We start from the raw sequence: 22,341 nt of genomic DNA on the forward strand, positions 1-22,341 counted from the left end.
ACTTTAGCAAAAATCAGAGAAAGGGAAAAATGAAAAATATATGAATTTGCATTCAAGAAAAGGAAAATAAACCCTGTAGAGAATAATCTGAACATCTTCAGATTTGTCTGAATTAATATCTACTTCAGAAGAGAAATATAGTGGATTAATATTTTTAATATTAATAAGGTTAAAGCATGCCAACTTCTACTGATTCAAGTATTATGAACTGTATTCCCAGTTCATCATTTCTAAATCCCATCTGGTAGATTGGAATGCTTATCTCTGGAATATAAAACCGAACTGAATGTTGACTAGCAGTCAAGCAGAAATGAAAACGACAATTTCCACATATCTAAATACTTTAATAGCTGCCACTAGCAATACCTAAATATGAATAGTAATTAAATACAGTTTAGAACAAAAATAGTAATAGTGATATCAATAGTAATTAAATAAGGGGATAATATAGTGAAACTTCTTCTTTCATTATTTCTTGCAAAGAAATAAAAGGAGATTAAAAAGCAACAAAAGAATTACAAATGAAAGTGAGTTGTAACAATAATCTAGGATATTCAGTAAACTAAAATGTGCAGCTTTTAGTGCTGCTTTTTTTTGTGTTCCCTTGCTTAGCAGAAACTTGTATTCTATATAATCTACCATTGAACAAGAAAATTTTACCACATTAAGTAGGGGCACTTTTTTTCACCAGAACTTCAACTTTCAAAGAGACCACTGCCTCTTCACTTGCAACTTACAACTCTCCTCACACATTTTGGAATACCACATTTCATCAGTGGTTATAAACAATTATTCACCTTTCTGCTTAGATATCATGTCCATGTTTCAGCAACTGGAGGGCAGTACTTCCTCCTATCTCATGCTTCTTAGGACAGGAAAATGTGCCTATTTTAAACTTAATGATATAACTGGACCAGGCATATTTAACTGAATACGTTTTAAATAATCAGTTTTCCTGTAGTCTGAAAATGTCTATACAGTTGAAGAAAAACAAGTACATAGACAATTTTTGCTCTTACATGTGGGGCAGTCTGAAGTCTTTACATTCAAGTATCAGTTCTTACTCACCTGGGGAGGTCTACTGATGTTAATGGATTTATTTGAAAGAGCAAGAAACTGCAGGATTAAAATTCTTGTCAATGAGTCTCTTTATTCAACTTTATACAATTCATGATAACTCCGCTATGTAAACTGTCAACTTTACATTGCCTGAACATCTACTATCAACAGCTTTGCATGCAGAAACTCAACTGTCTCTAGCAGCATCCTGTTAAATATATGAAGACCATTTTAAAATCCAGCTAACACAAGTGCGGACATTCTATACTTTATCCTCGTTACAGGGAGAAGCGAAGAGCAAACAAGGTACCTTTAGACAACATCCACCTGTACTCATCAGGGACAGAATGCCATTGCATTGATTAAGATCATAAAGAATGTAAGTAATCCGGGTTAGGACATTTCCTGCTTAAAGACTTTACCATTCACAAAACATCAATACTGATTTACAGACATAGCATGCAAGTCAGAATGGACCATGCATAACATAAAAGATGAAAAAAATAGCAAATAGAAAGTGTAAATAGCTATAATGTCACAGGGCTTCACACACTGAGGCAATGCAATCAATGGCAAACACTACATTTTGAAAAATATATTTAACACCTCTGAAGTTCATCTGAGCATGCCACCATCATGAAATGCAGCTTTTGACTCACCAAAGAAGAGTTATGTGAAGCATCACCTGAGACCTCGGGTGTTCTTGTGCTGTTTGGAAGTCTGTGAGGGTTACGAGCTATCGCTTGGCACCAGCCCAACATTTTCTCCTTCCACTTATCCCTTTTCAATTTCTGAAATTCTGAAAATAATTTAGATTCCCTGAAACATTGACACTTTGAATGTATTGTGTGCATGTGTCTGGATGCATACCTCTAAAAACAGCTCTTTACATTATATCTAAACAAGATAATAAACATATTTGTAGAAGAACATGTTTATTTCAAGGACTCCAAAGGGTTATGCCATGCAGGTTAGAAAAGAACTATGCACTTTCAGCACACCTTACGTGCATTAATATATTTCAGTATCAGCAAATTCAGTGCCTTCTCTCCACGCTAAATTTTTCTCAACTTGTCACTTTAATTTTAAGAAGTGTTATTTTAAAGGAATTTTATAACAAAACAACTATGAGACTAGCACCATTCCTAAACCCATGTAACATTTGGATGCAATACCCCGTATTTCCTGAAGCAACTAGAAACAGCCCTAAAGCAGTAGTGGGTATAAAATACAAATCAACAGCGTGAAAACACACAAACATGTATGTACTCATGCCCACACACACCAAAATACCTGACTTGTCTTGAAGCGTTACACTAGGATGTACTGTAAACAGCAAACAGTAATGTATACACACCAGCAATAAATGCTACATGCCAACTATAAATTGAATGTGAACTTATTTTTAGTTTATAACAGTAACAAAATACCTTTTCAGTAACACTAATACGTTCTGGAAATACAGCAATAGTAAGATGGATTTTTTTAAATGCTAGAGAGCTTTGTATGTATTTTTAAAATTTCATAATCTATTTTCCCCAGTTGAAACGGGTAATGTAGGTATTCAGTGCAAAACTTTGCTAATTAATTACAAAAATATCTTTGAGCAATTTTCTCCACAACATCTGAAGCAATTTATAACCTTGTTCATAAAGAAAACCAGATTATAAATGTTCATAACACTCTTTAATTTAAAACATGCTATTCTATAACATCATAAATCATCATAAACAAAAAGATTAACCTACCAGATTGAGCACCTAATACTCCAAACAAGGTTAGCACCAGAATAAAGAGATCTGGAACATATATACAATCACAGAGCAGTTGAGGTTGGAAGGTACCTCTGGAGACCATCTAGTCCAACGCCCTGCTAAAGCAGGGTCACCCAGACCATGTTGCACAGTCGCATCCAGGTGGGCTTTGAACATCTCCAGAGGAGACTCCACAGTCTCCCCGGGCAGCCTGTCACGGTGCTCTGTCGCCCTCAAGGTAAAAAGGTTCTTCCTCACATTCAGGTGGAACTTCCCATACCTGTTGCCCCTTGTCCTGTCACTGGTCACCACTGAAAGGAGCCTGGTCCCATCATCTTGACACTCGCCCTTAATGTATTTATATGCACAGTCTTCTCCAGGCTGCACAGCCCCAGCTCTCTCAGCCTTTCCTCATAAGGATGTTCCAGTCCCTTCACTGTCTTCGCAGCTCTCTGCTGGGCCTTCTCCAGTAGTTCCCTGTCCCTCTGAAACTGGGGAGCCCAGCACTGGACCCAGCACTCCAGGTGTGGCCTCACCAGGGTAGAGCAGAGGGGCAGGACAACCTCGCTCGACCTGCTGGCCACGCTCCTCCTAATGCACCCCAGGGTCCCCTTGGCCACCAGGGCACCCTGCTGGCTCATGGGCAACTTGCTGCCCACCAGATCTCCCAGGTCCTTTCCCTCAGAGCTGCCCCCCAGCAGGTCAGCCCCAGCCTGTGCTGGTGCGTGGGGTTGTTCCTCCCCGGGTGCAGGGCCTTACACTTGCCTTTGTTGAACTTGATGAGGTTCCTCTCCACCCAGCTCTCCAGCCCGTCCAGGTCTCGCCGAGTGGCAGCGCAGCCTGCAGGGGTATCAGCCGCTCCTCCCAGTTGTGTATCATCAGCAACCTTGCTGAGGGTCCCTTCAGCCAGGTCACTGATGAATATATTGAACCAGACTGGACCCAGTACTGACCCTTGGGGGACACAGCTAGCTACAGGCCTCCAGCCAGACTGCACTGCTGACCACAACCCTCTGAGCTCTGCCACTCAGCCAGTTCTCAATCCACATCACTGTCCCCTCGTCTGACCCACACTTCCTGAGCTCAAGGCAGACAACATCCACTGCTTTCTCCTTGTCTACCCAGCCACTCATTCCATCACAGAAGGCCAATAGGTTGTTCAGGCATGATTTCTCCTTGGTGAACCCATGTTGACTGTTCCTGGTGACCTTTTCCTCCACATGCTTCGAGATGACCTCCATGTTTCATCACCTTTCCAGGAATGGAGATGAGGCTGACTGGCCTGTAGTTTCCTGGTCCTCCTCTTTGCCCTTTTTAAAGACTGGAGTGCCACTGGCTTTCATCCCAGCCTCAGGCACCTCTCATGTCCTCCATGACCTTCTGAAGATGATAGAGAATGGCTTAGCAATAACGTCTGCCAGCTCCCTCAGCCCTTGGGAGTGCATCCCATTGGGGCCCATGGACTTGTGGTGTTGAGTTTGCCTAAATGACCTCTAATGTGATCCTGTTTGACCAAGGCAAAGTCTTCCTTCCTCAGACTTCCTCTCTTGTCTCAAGGGTCTGAGATTCCTTAGGGCCAGCCTTGGCAGAAAATATTGAAGGTAAGGCAGCATTCAGTAATTCTGTCTTCTCTATGTCCTTTGGTCAGCAAAGCACCCACCTCATTCAGCAGCCGGCCCACATTTTCCCTGGTCTTCCTTTTCCTGCTGATGCACCTGAAGAAGCTCTTCTTCTTGTCCTTGACCTCCCTCACCAGATTTAATTCCAAACACACCTTAGTCCTCCTTGTTGCCTCCCTGCATGTTCTGACAACATCCTTAAATTTCTTCCAAGCGGCCTGTCCCTTCTTCCACATCCTTTAAACTTCCTCTTTGTGTTTGAGGCTTGCTAGAAGCTCCTTGCTCACCCACGCAGGCCTCCTGCCCCCTTTGCTTGATTTCCTACTTGTGGGGGTGGACCTGTCTTGAGCTTGGAGGAAGTGGTACTTGAGTATTAACCAGCTCTCTTGGAGCCCCCTACCTCGTGCAGCCCTAAACCATGGGATTCCTCCAAGTAGGTCCTTGAAGTGGCCGAAGTCAGCTCTCCTCTAGTCCAGGGCTGCAATGCTACATGTTGCCCTGCTTCCTCCACACAGGATCCTGAATGCCACCCATCTCGTGGTCACTGCAGCCCCCAACCTTCACATCCCCAGCCAGCCCTTCTTTGTTTGTCAGCACAGGGTCCAGCAGCACATCTCACCTCATTGGCTCCTCCACCACCTGCATCAAAATGTTATTATCATCAGAGCCCTGCAGGAACCTCCTGGACTGTGTGTGCCTAGCTGTGTTGTCTTTCCAGGAAATATCAGGGAGGTTTAAGTCCTGCATGAGAACCAAGGCCTGTGATCATGGGGCTGCCTCCAATGGTCTGTAGAAAGCCTCATTGACTTCCCCTTCCTGACCAGGTGGCCTGGAGCAAACACCCACAAGAGTGTTGTCTGTGTTGGCCCATCCCTTAGTCATTACCCGTGAGCCCTTGGCTCTTTCTTCATCCATGTGCAGGCAGAGCTCGATACGTTCCAGTTGCTCCCTCACATAAAGAGCAGCTCCAGCACCTCTCCTCGCTGGCCTGCCTTAACTAAAAAGTACGTGGCCATCCAGGACAGCATTCCGGTCACGCTAGCTGTCCCACCATGTCTCTGTTACTGCAACTGTGACCGCACACAGATCTCTGATTTTTCCCATCTGTTCCCACACTGTACCTGGGTGCACAGGCATTTCAGAGAGGCAACTGAGCACACAGGTTTCCCAGGAGGGAGGTAAGTGGATCCACCACAGCCGTGGCCACCCTTGACATTCTTGGCCTTCTGGTTCTCATCTTGGGAGGCAGCTAAGGAACATTTATCGCTGCTCTGGTTGGCCTGGCTTGTTCCCCCACTAGATGTGATGGTGTGAGCATTGCCGCTTTGGACCCTTCCCCAAGTCCTTCAGTTCAAAGCCCACCTCACCGAGCTGGCCAGCCTGCTGCCAAAGATGTCCCTGACTTCTAGAAAGGTGGATCCCATCCCTCCCTAATAGGCTGTAGTCAGCAAAGAATGTCCTGTTGTCATGGAGGCCAAAACCCTCATGATGGCACCAGCCATAAAGCCAGAAGCTCATGTGCATTATAGTCCTATTTCTGTCTGCACCCCTTCCCCTTACTGGTAAAATGGAAGAAGAGGTAACTCGGGCACCGATATTTTCTACTTCCACCCCCAGGGCTTTATGGTCTTCCTTGATTCTGCCCAGGTTCTGGCTTGCAGTGCCGTTTCTGCCCATAAAGGAGTGGCAGGGACAGCAGTCCATGCTCGCGAAAATTTGTGGCTGCCCGTCAGCAACACCTCTGACCTCAGCTCACGGAAGGCAGCATACCCCACGCGAACCCCTGCCAGGCCAGCGGATGGGTGCCTCGGTACTGAAGTTAATGCTGAAAGCCTTACACAATAAAGCAGCACCTATTCAATGCCATCGAACGTTATGTACTTGTAAAGTAAGCTTATTTTTTCTGCAGTACATCTCCCTGCAGTACACAAGACATGCTTGCGTTTACAGCAGGCTTTTGTCTTCCCGGGTTCTGATTAACTACAGTTCCTTCCTGAATAAGTACAGTTCTACCGTTTCTGCACTTACTGTTAATATATGATTCTCAAAGTATGAAATGCACAAAGCTGTAATTCTCCACAGACCCTCACACAACTGATAGTAAGGAATAAGTGGAAGCCAGCCTTAGGTTTATTGCACTGGAGATGATTAGATGAGTGAGCCTATGGGTTGATTCTTACTGATTTTTCAGTCTCTTGAAATTTTAACATGAGATAAAAATACATGCCAGTAAAGCGTTAGTAACATGAAGGCTGCCACTGCACCTGTCTGCAGAGTCAAACCCATTTTTCCTTTATAAAAAATGTCAACTGTAGACTTACAAGAAGTTGGTCCTCCGTAGCATGAATACAACCCAGCAAAGGCTTCGCAATGAGAAATCCAGCTGAAGCACCAACTAAACTCACTGTCACAAACTTAGCAGCCATTAAGAGTTCCAGAGGACCAGAGCATCCACTGTCTTACAGGCCCTACAAGACTGTTTATTTTCCTCAGTTTTGTGAATGCAACTAGCAGAACTTTACATACCAAACTGGTTGTTTTTAAGAGTAAAGGAAGTAGCAGTGAACAGTTTGTGCATTTAAGCAACCTGTACACAGACATAAAAAATGAATCCATGTTTTAAATGCTCGCCATTGCATATCAAACATGCCATGAAGTCCTTAAATGAAACTGGAGAATGAGAAAAAGTATCAGAAGGACAAGCATATGCATGAGTCGTCCTCCACAATTTGGAAAGATAAGCATTTAGTATGAGACAACCAATCAGAATTTTTGTTTTGTCAACCTTCTACTGCAAATTCTAGGTGATTTCTGCATCATATGCTGAAATACTATTTACCAACTAAACAGGACTGAAACAACAGCGGAGTCTCACTGCTATTTAAACTAGTCCCCATCCCATTCCCTTTGCTTTTTAAATACGGGCACATAAAATCTTTTGAGAAAGTAAAATGTCTTTTCAAAACTATTCCGTTGTCCCTGGAATTTCCTGGTTTTCATTCAAAGTTTCAAGCAGAAAGTATGTGAGTATTGTGTAGACTTTTCAAAATGAGACAACCCATTTTTTTTGCTGCTCCAGAACCCATCACAGCAGTTCCTCACTGTTGTGTAAGTGGAGTTTACAGGCAGAGAAAGGGGAGCTGCATCGGGGATGACACTGGTCAGCTCTGTTAAGCTAGGTGAAAGGGGACGAGTCCAGCAGATGAATGCTGCTGCTCTCTGTAGGACTGTGCTTGGGGCTGGGCAAAGAGGTACCACTTGCTTTACACCTCACAAGTGAAGTCTGTAGAAACAGACATCGAGCCCATCTTTCAGGCCACTTGAACCTTCACAGATAGGTAAACAGCTCTGGGGAAATGGCTCTCTGTCAGCAAACTCAGTAAGTAACTCTTTAGCAAAACGTTTTACTACACACAGGACTTATGGGCAGATTCCATTTGCTACAATTGCTAAACTGCATTTTCCCCATGATCAGTAAGTTATTGTGCATTTTTTGTGCAAATGTCTGGAAACTAGAGATTAATGCTGGCTAGAGAGAAAAAAAAAATCCTTAAAAAATGATTAAAATAACAAACCAAAATGCATATTTGGAATACAAGTAATATTTTTAAGTCGGTCCCAGAAAAATATTATATAAAGATCACAGCCCACAGAAATGTTTGTATAAATGTTTGGCTTGCTATGTCTGAAAAGATCCTGGACCTCACTGAGGTGAAGCAGCTCTGAACACACACCATGAACCAGGTGGCTACATGTTCAGCTGGTGCAGCTCACTGCTTGGGAGCACTTTACTGCTTTGGTTCCTCCCTGAAGAAAGAATATGAACCTGAAAAAAACCCTCAAATATGTAACCTTTAAGAAAGTCTTCAATGTGATTTTAAAAGAACATTTAATTCATTATTTAAAAATTATTTCTCTCCCTCCACAACACTGGATGGAAAACTTCCTGACCATTGTCCCAAGACTGGACAAGAGGAAAAAAAAAAAAAAACAAACAAAACCCCAATCTTTACATGGTCACTCCTACACTTCCTTCTCCGGACCAAATGCACACAAACATCTTTTTGCAAAGGCAGTAAAATGAACATATTTAAGATAAGCGGTTGAAATGACCCCTAGGAATAAAACAATATAGTTCCCAAGTTCCTAGAGCTCTAAGGTCAGATTAAAAGTCTGCTACACCTACTGATGAGCAGCTGCTCAAATGAGTAGTTAGCCAAAGCTTCTTTTGGTACAACCACACTCACTCTTGATCACCTATTAAGAAGGGAAGCTTCAGGTCTTCACTGAAGACTCCCATATTCTATTACCTCTGATTAATTGCTATCATTCTTCTAGGCTTGTATTTTAATATAGCTGTATGTGTCAGGCTACTTTGTTTCTGATTGTCTACCAAATTTTCAAGTTAACTTAGCAGAAACAAACCTAAATTGCTGCATGCTTCAGTCTACAGCAAATTCCTCCAGAGATTTGTTTAGCATAGAGAAGTAATGCAAACTCCCTCTCTGATGTGTACTCCTCACACTTGGGGTGGGTATAAGCCAATTCAACCTGAGAACAGAACTCTACATATCACATATAAGCATGTTATACGCAGTCTGAGTTTGATCACAGATGAAGTGAAAAAATGATTTAGGCTACAGAATCTTCCACAAAATGCTGCTGCACAGCTGGATACTCTTGGTACCTAGAACTGACAAAGAACCGTAAACTCCAGGCAACAGCCATAGTTCGGTATGACAAAGGTAACTATTTGAAGTCATTACATTATGAGTTTCTACACAGTTGAGTCAGGTATACAGCATTTTAACAATTTGCAGCAGATCCTCTATTATGTCAGCTGGCAAGAAATCTAGGATCTGAAGATTTACAACCTTCTACAAACAAACATGTTAGTTTAGAGCTCCGCAGAGTCTACCTGAACCAGAGGTGTAGTGAAGAGTGGATGCCCAAGAGCAGTGCGTGCCATCCACCTGAGGGAACAGTCCTCCAAGGATCCGCAAGGAGACCATTTCAAGAGTGACACCATCATCACCCCTCAAGTAAGTGATCCATGAACCCTTTTATACTGCCTGTACCTGTGGAGACAGGGAATCATCTGATTATAGCTACAGTCTGTTCTGCTCTTCTTGGGGTGCAGAACCTTTTGGAACATTTGCATTCTTCTTTTTTGCCCGAGGGAATCAAAATATTGACTACTACTCTACAGATCATAACTGAAAGGAGAACTTTGCACTTCCTCATACAACTGAAGAACCACCACTTCAAATACATTGCCTTTAAAAAAAAAAATCTTCATTCATCCCTTATAAATTTGTTTTAAAAGGAAAGAATTTTATTCATACTTTTCAGGGGAGAGAATTTTTACTTATAATTTAGGCAAGCAAAGAGACATGCAGAATTATAGATTCAAGTACATCTCACACAATATTAATATTAAATAAATAGGGGTTTAGTTCAGGATGATGTATTAAAAATTAGCCAGTTATATAAAATAAAAGCATAATGTCTCCAAAAAAAGCTCATTAATTTGGCAAGAGAAAAAGATCGGTATGCTTAATTCAGGAACATAATTAGATTCAGGTAACAAAGGCCTCAAGAAAGGCTGCATTAAGATGAAATGCATAAGAAGGTTCTGCTTTTTCAGTCCCTACCAGGATCTAACAGCTACCATAGACCAGCAGGAAAGTGAACACAAAACATACTGTTCTTTATCTAAGCTAAATAGTTTTGTTCTCTGTGTTTGAAGATTCCCAACAGCAATCAAAGTGATGGTATTTGTCTAGCAACTAAACACACTGCATGACTTGGCAGATAATCAAAATATTCCAGGAGCAGAGCTGCAGGAATATTGAAATGCAAATAGCCTTCAATGCTGAGCGCGGGTAAGAGAAATGCAGTCTCTGTTGTTCTTTGCGTATCTCCTGTCTGAGTCTTATCAAGCTGTGAGTTCCAATCAATTATTCTAGTTTGAACACAAACATAAAATTCATGGGCTGGATGCACTAGAAAACTCGGATAGCTTGTGCTATTGTTGTGGCACAACTGAGCAACAGGCTTTTCTCACCCAGCTACTCAGCGTCCTACGACTGCTAATTTTCACAAGGACAGTTCAGCGCAGCCATAGCACAACAGCATAATGAGACTAAATCTGCATGTTACAAATAAGCAGCTCAACCTCAAGTTTGAGAATTACCTCTATATTAAAAAAAAGTCATATTAGGATATATATATGTTATTGTGCCAACAGGTGCAGAAGTGCAGTACGATTTGGTGGTGATTCTTTAAAGTCAGGGAGAAAAAAAAATACTGTTTCCACATACAAATGTGGTAACGATCTTTTCTTTTTTTCCATTAGAAGTACTGAGTACCATCTGCCCCTCCAAAACGAGGAATAATTTTTTGAGTCCAGCACTTAATATAACTTACAATGTCAGTAGCTTGATAAGTCACCAAGCCAGTAAAACGCTATCTTCCTGACCAATACTTGCAGCAATTAGCTAAAATACACACCTACTGTGCTAGCCTCATTAAAAACCCACAGAGACCAAGAGAAAACAAGCACCCCGCCCACAAATTACTCAGTTGACACCTAGAATGACAGTGCCAATCAAGACTCTAATGATACCAGTTTTCTTGTATAGCTACTGGACATAAACAATCAAACACCGCTGCATTAAGTGGATGTAAGCATCCAATGCAGACATGTTCTCCTATTCATTAATGACTGATTTCACAAGTGCTTCTAAGGCACTAGTTGAAGAGTAAACCCAATTATGCACATGTAAAGGCATTCCCCTAGCTGTAAAGACAAATCAGAGATGTCATTTAACTCAATTATGATTACCAAGGATGTCACTTCAGCAGCTCTTTACAAACATAATCACAGTACAGCACCCGGCTTTAGAGTATTGTATTAGAACTATATTATAATGAAGTTTGCTAGAACTTGCTTCAGTTATTTATTTAAGCCTGCAAAGTGTCAACTATAGCACCTTCTTAAATGACTACCTATACTATCCAATCAATTTTCAGAGACTGTAAGGCGGCTATTTTGATGCCACTGTACCATAATTAACCATATAATTTCCAACTAAAGCCAACCTATCTTTTGTTCTTTTCTGTTACACTGCCAATATGCATTTTAAGATGTCCTTAGCCCTTCAATATTTTGATTCCTTTTTATTGTAACTAAGGATCCAGATTTCACTTATGACTTAAAACAGTTTAATCATTGAAAATAAATCAATTTAAGATGACTTGCAGCGAACATCGCTTTGTCTAACCACTCCATAGCTATAGCACCTGAAGAGTGACAGGAAAGTTTTCAAAGCTTTCAAAGAAAATAGTCTTCTGGGTTATTAGAAATATCAAAAGTGTGGGTTTGTTTTGTCTTTATAGTCACACTTTTTTTCTCACCATGAAAAGTATCTCTTGTGTAAACCAGAAAGCGATTTTAAATCACTCAAGGCTCTTTAGAGAAACTGTGACAGATGGGGTTTTTTCCCCCAGTAAATTTTTAGCATTGTAATTCTACCTCTTTGCATTTCTGAAGACTGCAAGAAGAAAGTATTGAAAAATTAGGAGAAACTTGTATTTATGGTTACTGATTTAATAGTTCTAAAAAAAAAAAAAATATCTTTCAACAGGTAGATACTGCCAAATCTGTATTTGCCTAACCAGAACTCAATTCTGCTTTATTTTCAAACTGTATTAATAAGTAACTTCCATACCATCATCAAATACAAATTTGTTTTCTGAAAGTTTCTTACTCTTAATATCACAGCTACTCTTCTTGGGAACGCTTTGCTCATCCAATGTTAGCTGTTTCCATTGAATTGTCCTCAGAGCTTTCAACAGTAATGCAATGGTGTGTGCTCCTGGCACGTTCCTGCCTACAGGTTGAGTGGCAATAGCATGCCTCATCCTTCCCTCGGGACCTCTCCACGTAGATGTACCAAACTCCCAAGTAAAGCAAAGAATGGCCTTGAAACAAACAGACTTGAAAACAAGAACAACGTACATGGGTTTTCTTGCTTTGTGAGTTTGCATATATTTAACCATACGTGATTGCCAAATGGCTTAAACCAAAGCTTCAATCAACAATAAAGCCATGACCAGTAAGTGCACGTGTTAAAATCACACTGAGCACCTGGCAGACAACAATTCTTCAGGGTAGCCATAGAAACAGCAGAAAATGTAACATATAGAACAAGTCCACAAGAAGGTAAAGCATTAACTAACTCAAAGTTATGCATGCAGTTATCCCAACACACAGCACATAAGCAGCTGAAGTCAGTCATTAATGAACTTTGTTCTGCATATGTAAAAGGAAAAGCCTACCTTGCCAAGCTTTCCCTCACTCCTATGTGATTTATTTAAGAAGGGTATATTTATAGCGTAAGATAAAACCTGCTTTGAATTAGGCAGAGCTTGCTATTGAAGTAAAATATGAAGACAAAAGTAGCTTGTCTTAACAAAAAACTTGAGAATAATAAAGTCCATTACACACAGCATATTTTCTGGATGTATTCTCTGCTGACTCTAAGGATGAGAGAGTGTAGTTATATATTATTGTCTTTTTTTTTTAAATTCACATTGCTTAAACAAGTGTTTTATGTAAAAGTCTGTTTCATTATTGATTTTGACACTCTGCTTTATTTCCCAAACCACCAGAGTGTAAAAGCATTACCATTAAATAAATGCTCATCAAATGGTGAGTAGTAGCTTAACATTTTAAATTACATTTCTTTCGTATTATTTAGGCTTTTATGTTTTGCCTCATTTTTTTCAGAAGTCCTACGGTAAATTAGGTTCAGGCTTAATTTGAGTCTATTTGAAGACACTCTTAAGAATTCCGCTAATTTCAGTGCCATGCTGATATTTACCCAATCTTCTGGCACCTCTCCAGATTTAATATCTATTTGGTAAAACATTTCAATTTATTTCACTAAGTTAACTACAAACATAAAAACCAGAAGAGCTACAGAACCCTTCAACTTTTTTTTCCTACTTGACCTCTCCAAGCACTTCCTGATCTACTTTTTGACAGCAGCCCGAGTGACAAAAATAATTGCTTCCAATAATTATGTCACGGTAATTATTACTGTCTAATGAGACCCCATTTAAATAAAGTATTATTTCAGCTATTTTAGTCATACAATTGTACCTACGCATTTGCTTCAAAGGCCTACTTTTGTATTTTTTTCTGGAAACTGCAGTTGAAAATTATCAGAGTAGTATTATTCAAAAGTTTATTCACATAATTATTAGCTTTTAGGTTAACATATACTTATGTAAGTGGCTAGTTATTTAAGCTGTTACCAGTAACTGCAGGGTTAGGCCAGTAGGCCAGTAATTATTTATAACTTAAATAACTGGAATCCGTTTACCCTGAAAAACCCTGAATAGCCCATCTGTCGTGATTTCCTCATAGCAGAGGTCAGGTCTTAAGTCACTGTCTTCATAATATGTATCAGAAGGGGGGGGTATGGAAAAGGATTACTTGCAATAGCATACTTCAGCTGGTTTAGCGGTAGCAACAATTCAAAGGGCTTATTTAATCTTTATTAAAAAGGTATCCTAATTTTCTGCCTTCAGCAGATCTGTCATAAGTTTTCATCAAATAATTTGACTCATATCAACTTATTAGGTAGTATACCCACTTAATCACCAATGACAACATAATGAACAACGACATTCAAAATTTTTAGCAGGTTTTTTTTATATAAGGCATACAACTTAACTTTAATAGCTGTTTTAACAAGCACCTTCCAAGAGAATATCAAATTTCACCTTTTAACCAATTTCATGTCTGTAGTAGTTAACAAAAAAATAGCTGCACCTCAGTTTCCAGAGTTGACACTGAGTTTTCTGTCAACTACCACTCAAACTATTAATCAGTCACAGGATACCTACAAATTCTTATTGGTGCATATGGCCAATATTGCTCACTGAGCAGGAGTAAACTCCTTACAAACACTATCTATTACAAAAAAAAATAAGCTAAATTCAGCCAGAAACCAATCCAACCAAACCAATGTTTTATAAAATTATCTAACGGAATATGACAGCAAATGATTAATGGTACTGACAGCTGAACAAAAATAAAAATGTTATATTACCAGACCATAACAATTTACTATTTATTTTCCATTGAGAATATTGGGGTTTGCTTGTTTGTGAAATGAAAACGGTGCGGGACATGGAGTTATAACCACAACCCCCATGGCTGTCAGGGAGCTAAGGTTCACGCACAGCACATGCATATCACATCTGTAACAAGCTATTCTTCACAAAACATTAAATGTTATGCTATTCTTCACAAACCATTAAAAAAATACCAAAGACATAGTATTTGCTGTGTTTGCCAATCAAAGGGTAAAACTAGCACAGCATCAGTGTCTCCCTTCCATTTCAAAATAACACTAAGCTCAAAATAGGTATCCAGCTCTCACAAGTATTTCCAAAGAATGATGACGTTAGCAAGGTTACTTAGAAAATGTGAAGTTCTAAAACTGAGACCTTGGATGTACAGCAGAAGACGACCACAACGCTTGATGGCACAGCATTGCTGCCAGGCACCCTGTAGCGATGGGGTGAACACAGAATGACAGTTCTGCCGTGGCTGCAGTGCCACAGCTCAGGCAGCCGGCTCTCATCCTGCGCCACCCAGGAGGTTTGATCTCTGCCTCAGACAACGTCACCTTGCCCTTACAAGCTCCTGTGACTATACTACCCTTCATACTCCTCTCTTTCAGGCAGCTCTGCACGCTGGGGCAGCAGTACGCAGCGGTGCAGGCGCAGAGACGCCCCGACAGCGGTGGGATGTGGGCTGGCACAGCAGTGTAACACAGCACTGTCCCGTGCGAGGGGCCCGCTCCCAAAGCTGCGTCACTGCTGTGCTGAAGAGCAGCTCCACGGCTCAGCCGTAAGCCTTGCCCTCACAGGAACCATGGCAGGGTGCTGGAAACCTCCTTAGGCCGCCGCACGCCTCCTCAGCTCAGCTCAGCGCCAACCTGAGCTGCTCTGCAGCACCAGTTAAGGAGTTATCCCCACGCAGCTAGCATGCACGTGCCCCGTAACACCCCAGCACCTCATCATTTTCAATTAACTGTTTTCTCATCTTCTCTGAGATGAATGTGTTGTCTCTCCATTCTACAGCTGGGGCAGAACACAGACAAGCCTTCGCCCCCCAAAGCCACCTTGTACTGTTGATGACCTGCATGACATGCCTCCTCAATGGTAACCACGTTTTGATTCCACAGGATCTGGAACCCAAGCCTTCCACAGCCCTGACAGACACCAGTTCACGCACACCATCTCTCCTGTACTTGCTCCTGGCTGGGATTTTTAAGCTCTTTTTCCCAATGCACTATTTTTTTTTCCTGTTTTTTTGAAAATTTCTCTCTTTTCACTTTCCAGCCCTGTCTGCTTCTGCCTTCGGCACCAATCTCCCTATCATGTTTTTCCCAATCACTGAAATATACAGCATTTCCCCTACACAAAATAGCCTCTTCAGATGGTACATAGGTTATGCCTCCTCTCATTAGCTGCCCAGTCCCTTGAAGTTCACATTTTATTCATTTTGACATTTAGACATTTACACATTTTACTCTGAATTCAGACTTTTTTTTAATTATTTCTTTAAGGTTCAATTAAGGTTTGTAGTGCTTTGACATTTCTAGCTCTCTATTGCACCATTTATTTTCATACACATACATCTCGAATCACAGCATGGTTACATGAAGGCACTCTCTCATTTGAAGAAAGCAAGAAAGCAACCTTCCATTCTAGCACTAATGTTTTTTATTCTCTTCAGAAAAATGTATTAATCTAGAAATGTTTGTTAAAAAAGTTAATAAATAAGAATTTCACCAACAAAATTCTGGCAAGCTGCTAGAACCAATACATTACATGAGTAAGCAAGCAGTCACGAAAGCACATCTACAGATCCATATAACTTGAAAAAAACAATTTTCACTACATTTTCAGGGGACTTACGTACAATTTTGAAGTATATGCCACGCTACAAGTGTCCAAGAGCTAAGTGGAGTAAGTACGCTATTTCCCAAAGCCATTCCACCCTCTTCCCCAAATGCCTGAGCGAGCTGAGAACACACTTGTTAGGTAGTAGCCCAACAGATAAGGTTTTATTAGGGACCCTTTCCCTGTATTTCACCAGAGAAAATAAGCTTTTATTAGGGACCCTATTCCCTTGTTTTTCGCCAGAGAAAACAAGCTTGCCTCAGGAAACACAAAATAATGGAAAACAGAGATGAATGCAAAGGCACATGTAAGTCGTTGGCCTATATTCAACTTTAGTGCTTATTTACAAAGCTAAAAAGAAAGTAACTTCGAAAGTAAATGTTGCATCTAACTGCAGGCCAGCCACCCAAAAAACTAAGGAGCATTTCAAGAAGTTTTGAGGGGGAAAAAGCAAGCTGCTGGTGAAAGTAATTACATACAGACTGGCTTGTTATGGCTACAAGAAGTAATTTTAAGACTCCAAGCACAAAATTAAGATCCCCTCCCCTCCCTCAGGTTTTGCAGTATCTGGGGTGTAGCAGATCTAGGACAGACTCCTGATGATCAGGTGGAAGTGGACAGGAATAAGTGAAAGACAAATAGAAAAGCGTATACAAGATAATTAAACTGTGGGGCCAAACATGCTCATCTGTGATGTGGGAAAATGAAACGTGCACAGAGCATGTAATAAAGCGAAGCAGCAGGACAAGGAACATCCACTGCAACACACCAGCGGTGTTTGGGCACTTTCTTATAGCTGAACTTCAACGTGCATATTTAAGAGCTCATTAATCCACATACAAAATTTGCAAATCTTTACGGTCAAGTTAAGAGGTGAAGGACAGTCTGTTCATCTTGTGTCTGTGCTGAAGCCATGTCCATTTTGAAGGATCGGGACCTCCCAAGGCTGACAGAGGAGATGTGCCAGTATGTTTAGAATGACAATTTGTTTATCTGTGTCAACGAAGTGCTACAACATGGTGTCCTCTGGAAGGGAAAGACTATTCTCAGACACAGAATATATTGATTCCCTATGCCTGTATTTACTTAAGTCTTTACTGACAACTCACAGGACTGCAATTTGCTTTAAGTGTTAACAACAACTGTTAACACAGATTAGTATTACGCATTTAAAATATCTTCATGGGCTGCAATAGAAAATAGATTTGCATTAAGAATATACCTCTACCTGATATCTATGATCACATCATCAACTAAAAAAGTTTCTATTTTCACTTTAAAAAAAAAAATTACATCTAAATGAAAGTTCCAGCATCAGACAGAAACAAATACATCTTTCTGTTATAATATATGCAAAATTTCATCCCAGAAAGTTCTTTCCCCACCAAGTAAAAAGCCCACAAGTGGCAATGCAGAATGAAGGTGCCAGCTCAAATTCGCTTTTCAGTGGAGCAGTAAGCAGCTCTACCACAGAAGAAACACTTTTTACAGTTTTACTGAAGGCACCATCTAGTCCTTACAGTTACAAGAGTACCAAAAAAGTCCTGAAATGGAAACAACACTGGGAATTAAAATACATTTTGCTTCATATATGCTCAACAGAAGTAGGAAGAGGCATGGTATCAAAAGTGTAAAACCATACATTTTTCATTGCTTGCCACCAACTGCTCCCACACTGGGGGCTGGGGAGGGGGGAAGTACTAGGATGTACATTTTTTACATACAGAGACTGGTAAAACAATCAAAATGTACAGAGAAGAAAAATGTCAAGCTCACCTTTTAAACACTATGGGAGTTTACTAATCAGGGTCTTCTCCAGCACAGTTACCACAGCAATGTCAGGGGATGTAGATTATATAAACCTAATTAAATGTTACGATGACACTATATAGATGTACTTTACTGACAGCCACTAATCGGTCCAGGCAATTTATCAGATCAGCAGAAAGCTATCACAGGCTTGCAGTGTAAAACATACCGCACTAGAACAAAACAGCTCTAGAAGTAGTCTACTATCCAACACGTGAAATATTTTATGCTCACTCATTATTGCCCTACCTGTCAGGAAGAAAAAGATTTGAAAGAAAATTTCTATCATAAAATATTTCATATATAGTAGTGGGAATTATGCGTTCCAAAATCTAAATCTTTTTCTTTCAAGATAAAGAACTAACAGGAAACAATCATTAGCATTCCCAGCATGGCATCAATTTAAACTCAGTGCTAAGAGTTTAGACTCACCATTTGGTCTATATTTGTACAGAATAATTAATTTCTTGCCTTCATCCATCAAGCAGCAGGTAAATATGGTAAAAATTCTTCTGAAAATGAAGCAGCAGGTCAATCTTCCAATTTCTGCCAATTAGGCAGAACCAAACCAAGACTGCTTGGTAGGTGACAAGCAACATAGGCAGGCACTTACTCCCAGTAACTGTGCCCCACTGACATTTTTCTGTTTCTCTGTCCCGTTTTGTGACTTTTTAGTTAAGAACAATACTTCTGGGAGAGAAATCTATTAGGATCTTTAAAAAATGTTTAAGCTACTTACAGAAATAACCCACAGTTATCACCAAAAACCTCTCTAGTAGAGCTTATCGTATATTCATAATCGATGAACTACACACTGTTAATGAAACAGTTATATAAAAAATTTTCTATAAAAAGTCATCACAGAGCTATTGCTGTCACAAATCTAAATTTAAGACATATGTTTAACCTAATTCTGAAGATCCGGTATATCTAAATATTTATATTGCAAAATCTAGTTTCCAACAAGCATAAATTATCCATAAACTATGCTTACTGTTTGTTTTATAATGAGGAATTGCAGATTAACAGAAAATTGGTTTAATTAGCTGTGAACATTTGAAGCAGATTTGCTTTACAGGACTGTTCCCTAATAGTGAGGCATAACTATATTCACAACAAAAGCTGGAAGTAAATTTTAAGTTATTCTGGACTGTTGCATAGTATGGTTTTGATCAGTTAGTACTCACATGGAGATGAAACCTGGCCTTGACTTTTTGGCTTCACTAAGAACTGGAGGTCACCTAAGCAACTTGTGCTGTGACTACCTTTAGAAAAAACACCAGTAAGAGTCTTCAGAATGAGCCAAATCTAAAATGAAACAGATAACTACGAGGTAACAGGGAAGAACATGTTGAATCCTAATGAGGTAAATCCTGCTGCTTTGACCCCTTATAGTTCTTGGCATAAAGTCAGCAGTACAATGAACAAAGAATAGAAATTACTGTTTACCTGGACTCAAAGAACTTTAGGTCATAGCTTCCTGAAAAGGATATTTAAGTAATCAATCATAAGCAGTAGGCAAACTTCTGTGTTGGACAAAAACATGTCTCAGTTGAGCATCAGTAGGCAGGAATAAACGAGCTATTTCTACAGAGAAAAGAAGACAGCTTCAAGGCTTTACGATAGGGTCTTCCAATTTTGAAAATTAGGAGCTGTTGGTTGAAGGAAGTCACTGAAGCTGACAGATCAACGAATAAGTTGAAAAAACCACCAAAATCATAACAGCCTGTTACACACATGCTATAACCTCATTAGTTCTAGGGCCACACACTGCTTTTCCTTACATTACTTTATACACGGAGTGGAAAATAATCACTTAACACATAGGCTAAAAAAACAGAATGTAAAATCACATTTACTGTACTGTCCAGATCCTTCATCAAAACATGAATTTTAATTTCCTTAGAGGTTTTACTATAGCAGTAATAAACACACAGAAAACTCTCCATTACCCACACCGGTTACAAATTAGTCGTGGCTCTGATGCGGTCACAGAACCGGTCTTTGTGCAGAGAAAGCCTGGCTCTGAATGCTTGCTTTCGCTGACACAAGACGTGACTGCAGCCATGTGATTTACGGCCTCGAAGCAGTTTAGGTGTGAAACAGTCATTAAGCAAGTCCACATCCGAGCTGACACCTGAAGAGCCACACGAGCATTGCCCTTCCCAGCAGCCACAGCCCACAAAGCTATGCTAGCAAAGGCACAGCATGAACACGTGAAGCGAGCTGGGGCCACACCACCTGAGCAAAACTCAGCTGGCACTTGCATCAGAAAATTTTGCGAAAGGGTGCCCAAGCATTCCTGAATCAGTTTGAGTGAAAATGAGATCGCTAGTTCTCTGCAGGCCAAATTCCGTTACACCCTGGCGACATATTATCTGGGTTTGCCGTTATTCCAGACAACGAAAAACTGACTGCTACTTGCCAAAGTTTACATAAACTAGTTTTACAACTTTGTTGCAGCACAAGCAAACTCGTACGCTGTAGCAAGGCTTTACCATCGGTCAGCCTACTGTCTGGCCGTTTCTCCTTCCTCCAGAACTCAGACCACTGGCTTCCTCCCCCATCCAACCCCCTCTCCCACCACCCTCAGGGCTATTTAACCACTTAGCAGGAACAAGCTACAGCTGCACATCATCCATGTCAACCAGCCCACACCTCTGAGGCAAGGCCACAGCTGGGTATCAATGCTCATCAACCCTCTCTCTTCACTCCTCTACAATTCCCCTTTTTTGTTTTTAACCAAAAAGGCTTTGTCTATCATCTATTGTAGGGCCCTTTGAAGGATACGTGGAAAGGCCGTTCAAGTTGAGTTAAGAAGGCACAAAGCTATGTCTGATCCAGCCTCTGCATCAGGGTCACCCAGATATTCTGACTCCCCTCTCAAGGGTCCTGTGGAACAGCTGGTACCTGATGTCCTCTTGTCAATTCTAGGATCTAAAACAGGCTTAGCACACCTAGCTGGAAGCCACCGCGGCCCTGCATCCGTGGAGACACAATGTCCCCTCGTCCCCAGGTAATTAAATCCCACGGGCCTGCCCACTTGACCCGGCGCCACTCTGCTCCTCCTGCCAGCCCCGACTGTGTGAATCAGGCGATGACAGAGAACCCAATGGCGCCGAAGGTACCTTACTGGGCATCATCTCTGCAACCGGGGGACGTGGCTGCTTCAACTGCAGCCTTTGTCTCCTTGTCTGCTTCTGATTGTTCTAATAAATTGAAGACCAATCTCCACGTTGTCAATGACATTGTAGCAATTTTGTTCCCTCTCGTGGCAGCCTCAAAAAGTAACAATCCAGCACTTTGCCATATCTGAATACTGGAGACATTTTTTACTGTAACGGGCAAACTATTCCTTTTACACCACCCTAGCAGAGTTCTTTTATTGCCATCTCATCATACTTTATGCCTTTATATTCGAATACTTCTATTAGCATTGTTAATATAGGGTTTATTTCTCTGTCCACATCTGATTGTTCTAGCGAATCTATGATCAATCTCCATGCTGTTAACAAAGATGTGGCAATTTTGTCTCCCCTTGAGGCAGCCTCAAAAAGTACCTTTCCAGCGCTTTGCCATGTCTGAATGCTGAAAACTTTTTTCACTGTAACTGGCAAATCATAGCTTTTACACCATACTAGCAGAATTCTTATTGCCCTTTTGTCATATTTTACACCTCTTTTTTCAAATATATCCATAAGCATTGCAAATATAGAATTCGTCTCCCTGTCCACATTTAATTGTTCTAGTAGGTCTAAGACTAACCTCCATGTTGTTAGTGATGTTACAGCCACAAAAAGCAGGCAGACTCAAAAAGAAATTTTCCAGCATTTTGCCATGTCTGAACACTGGAGACATTTTTCAGCATAACTAGCACATCATTTACTTTGCACCATCCTAGCAAAGTTCTTATTGCCTTCTTGTTATACTTTACACTTATTTTTTCAAATATATCTATAAGCATTGTTAAAGCGGAATTTTCTTCTTCTGTACCCATATCAATTAGCCCCCATCTACGCTGGGTACCAAAAGTTGCAATTTGAGTCAAGATGGACAACAAGTATTGCAATACACCCATATCAGTTAGTTGCAACAGCTCACCTCTCACCATG

At 40.7% G+C, this 22,341-nt stretch overlaps 1 protein-coding gene across 8 annotated transcripts in view; it reads right to left on the minus strand.

Moving 5' to 3' along the window:
* The window catches only part of MARCHF1 (membrane associated ring-CH-type finger 1), a 259,414-nt gene that overhangs the window by 105,063 nt on the left and 132,010 nt on the right, over positions 1-22,341 (minus strand). The window contains exon 1 of one of the 8 annotated variants that reach the window (XM_080371104.1): positions 1,719-19,494. The exons of 3 other annotated variants lie outside the window; for them this stretch is intronic. In XM_080371104.1, coding sequence (XP_080227230.1) covers positions 1,719-1,913 — 195 coding nt within the window. In that variant the 5' untranslated portion in view covers positions 1,914-19,494. Of the gene's footprint in view, positions 1-1,718; positions 20,853-22,341 lie in introns of those variants that run through there. 4 more of the 8 variants (XM_080371101.1, XM_080371099.1, XM_080371100.1 and 1 more) reach the window with 4 other exon arrangements.

The sequence above is a fragment of the Falco punctatus genome (genome assembly GCF_963210335.1).
Source record: "Falco punctatus genome assembly, chromosome: 1".
Lineage (NCBI taxonomy): Eukaryota > Metazoa > Chordata > Aves > Falconiformes > Falconidae > Falco > Falco punctatus.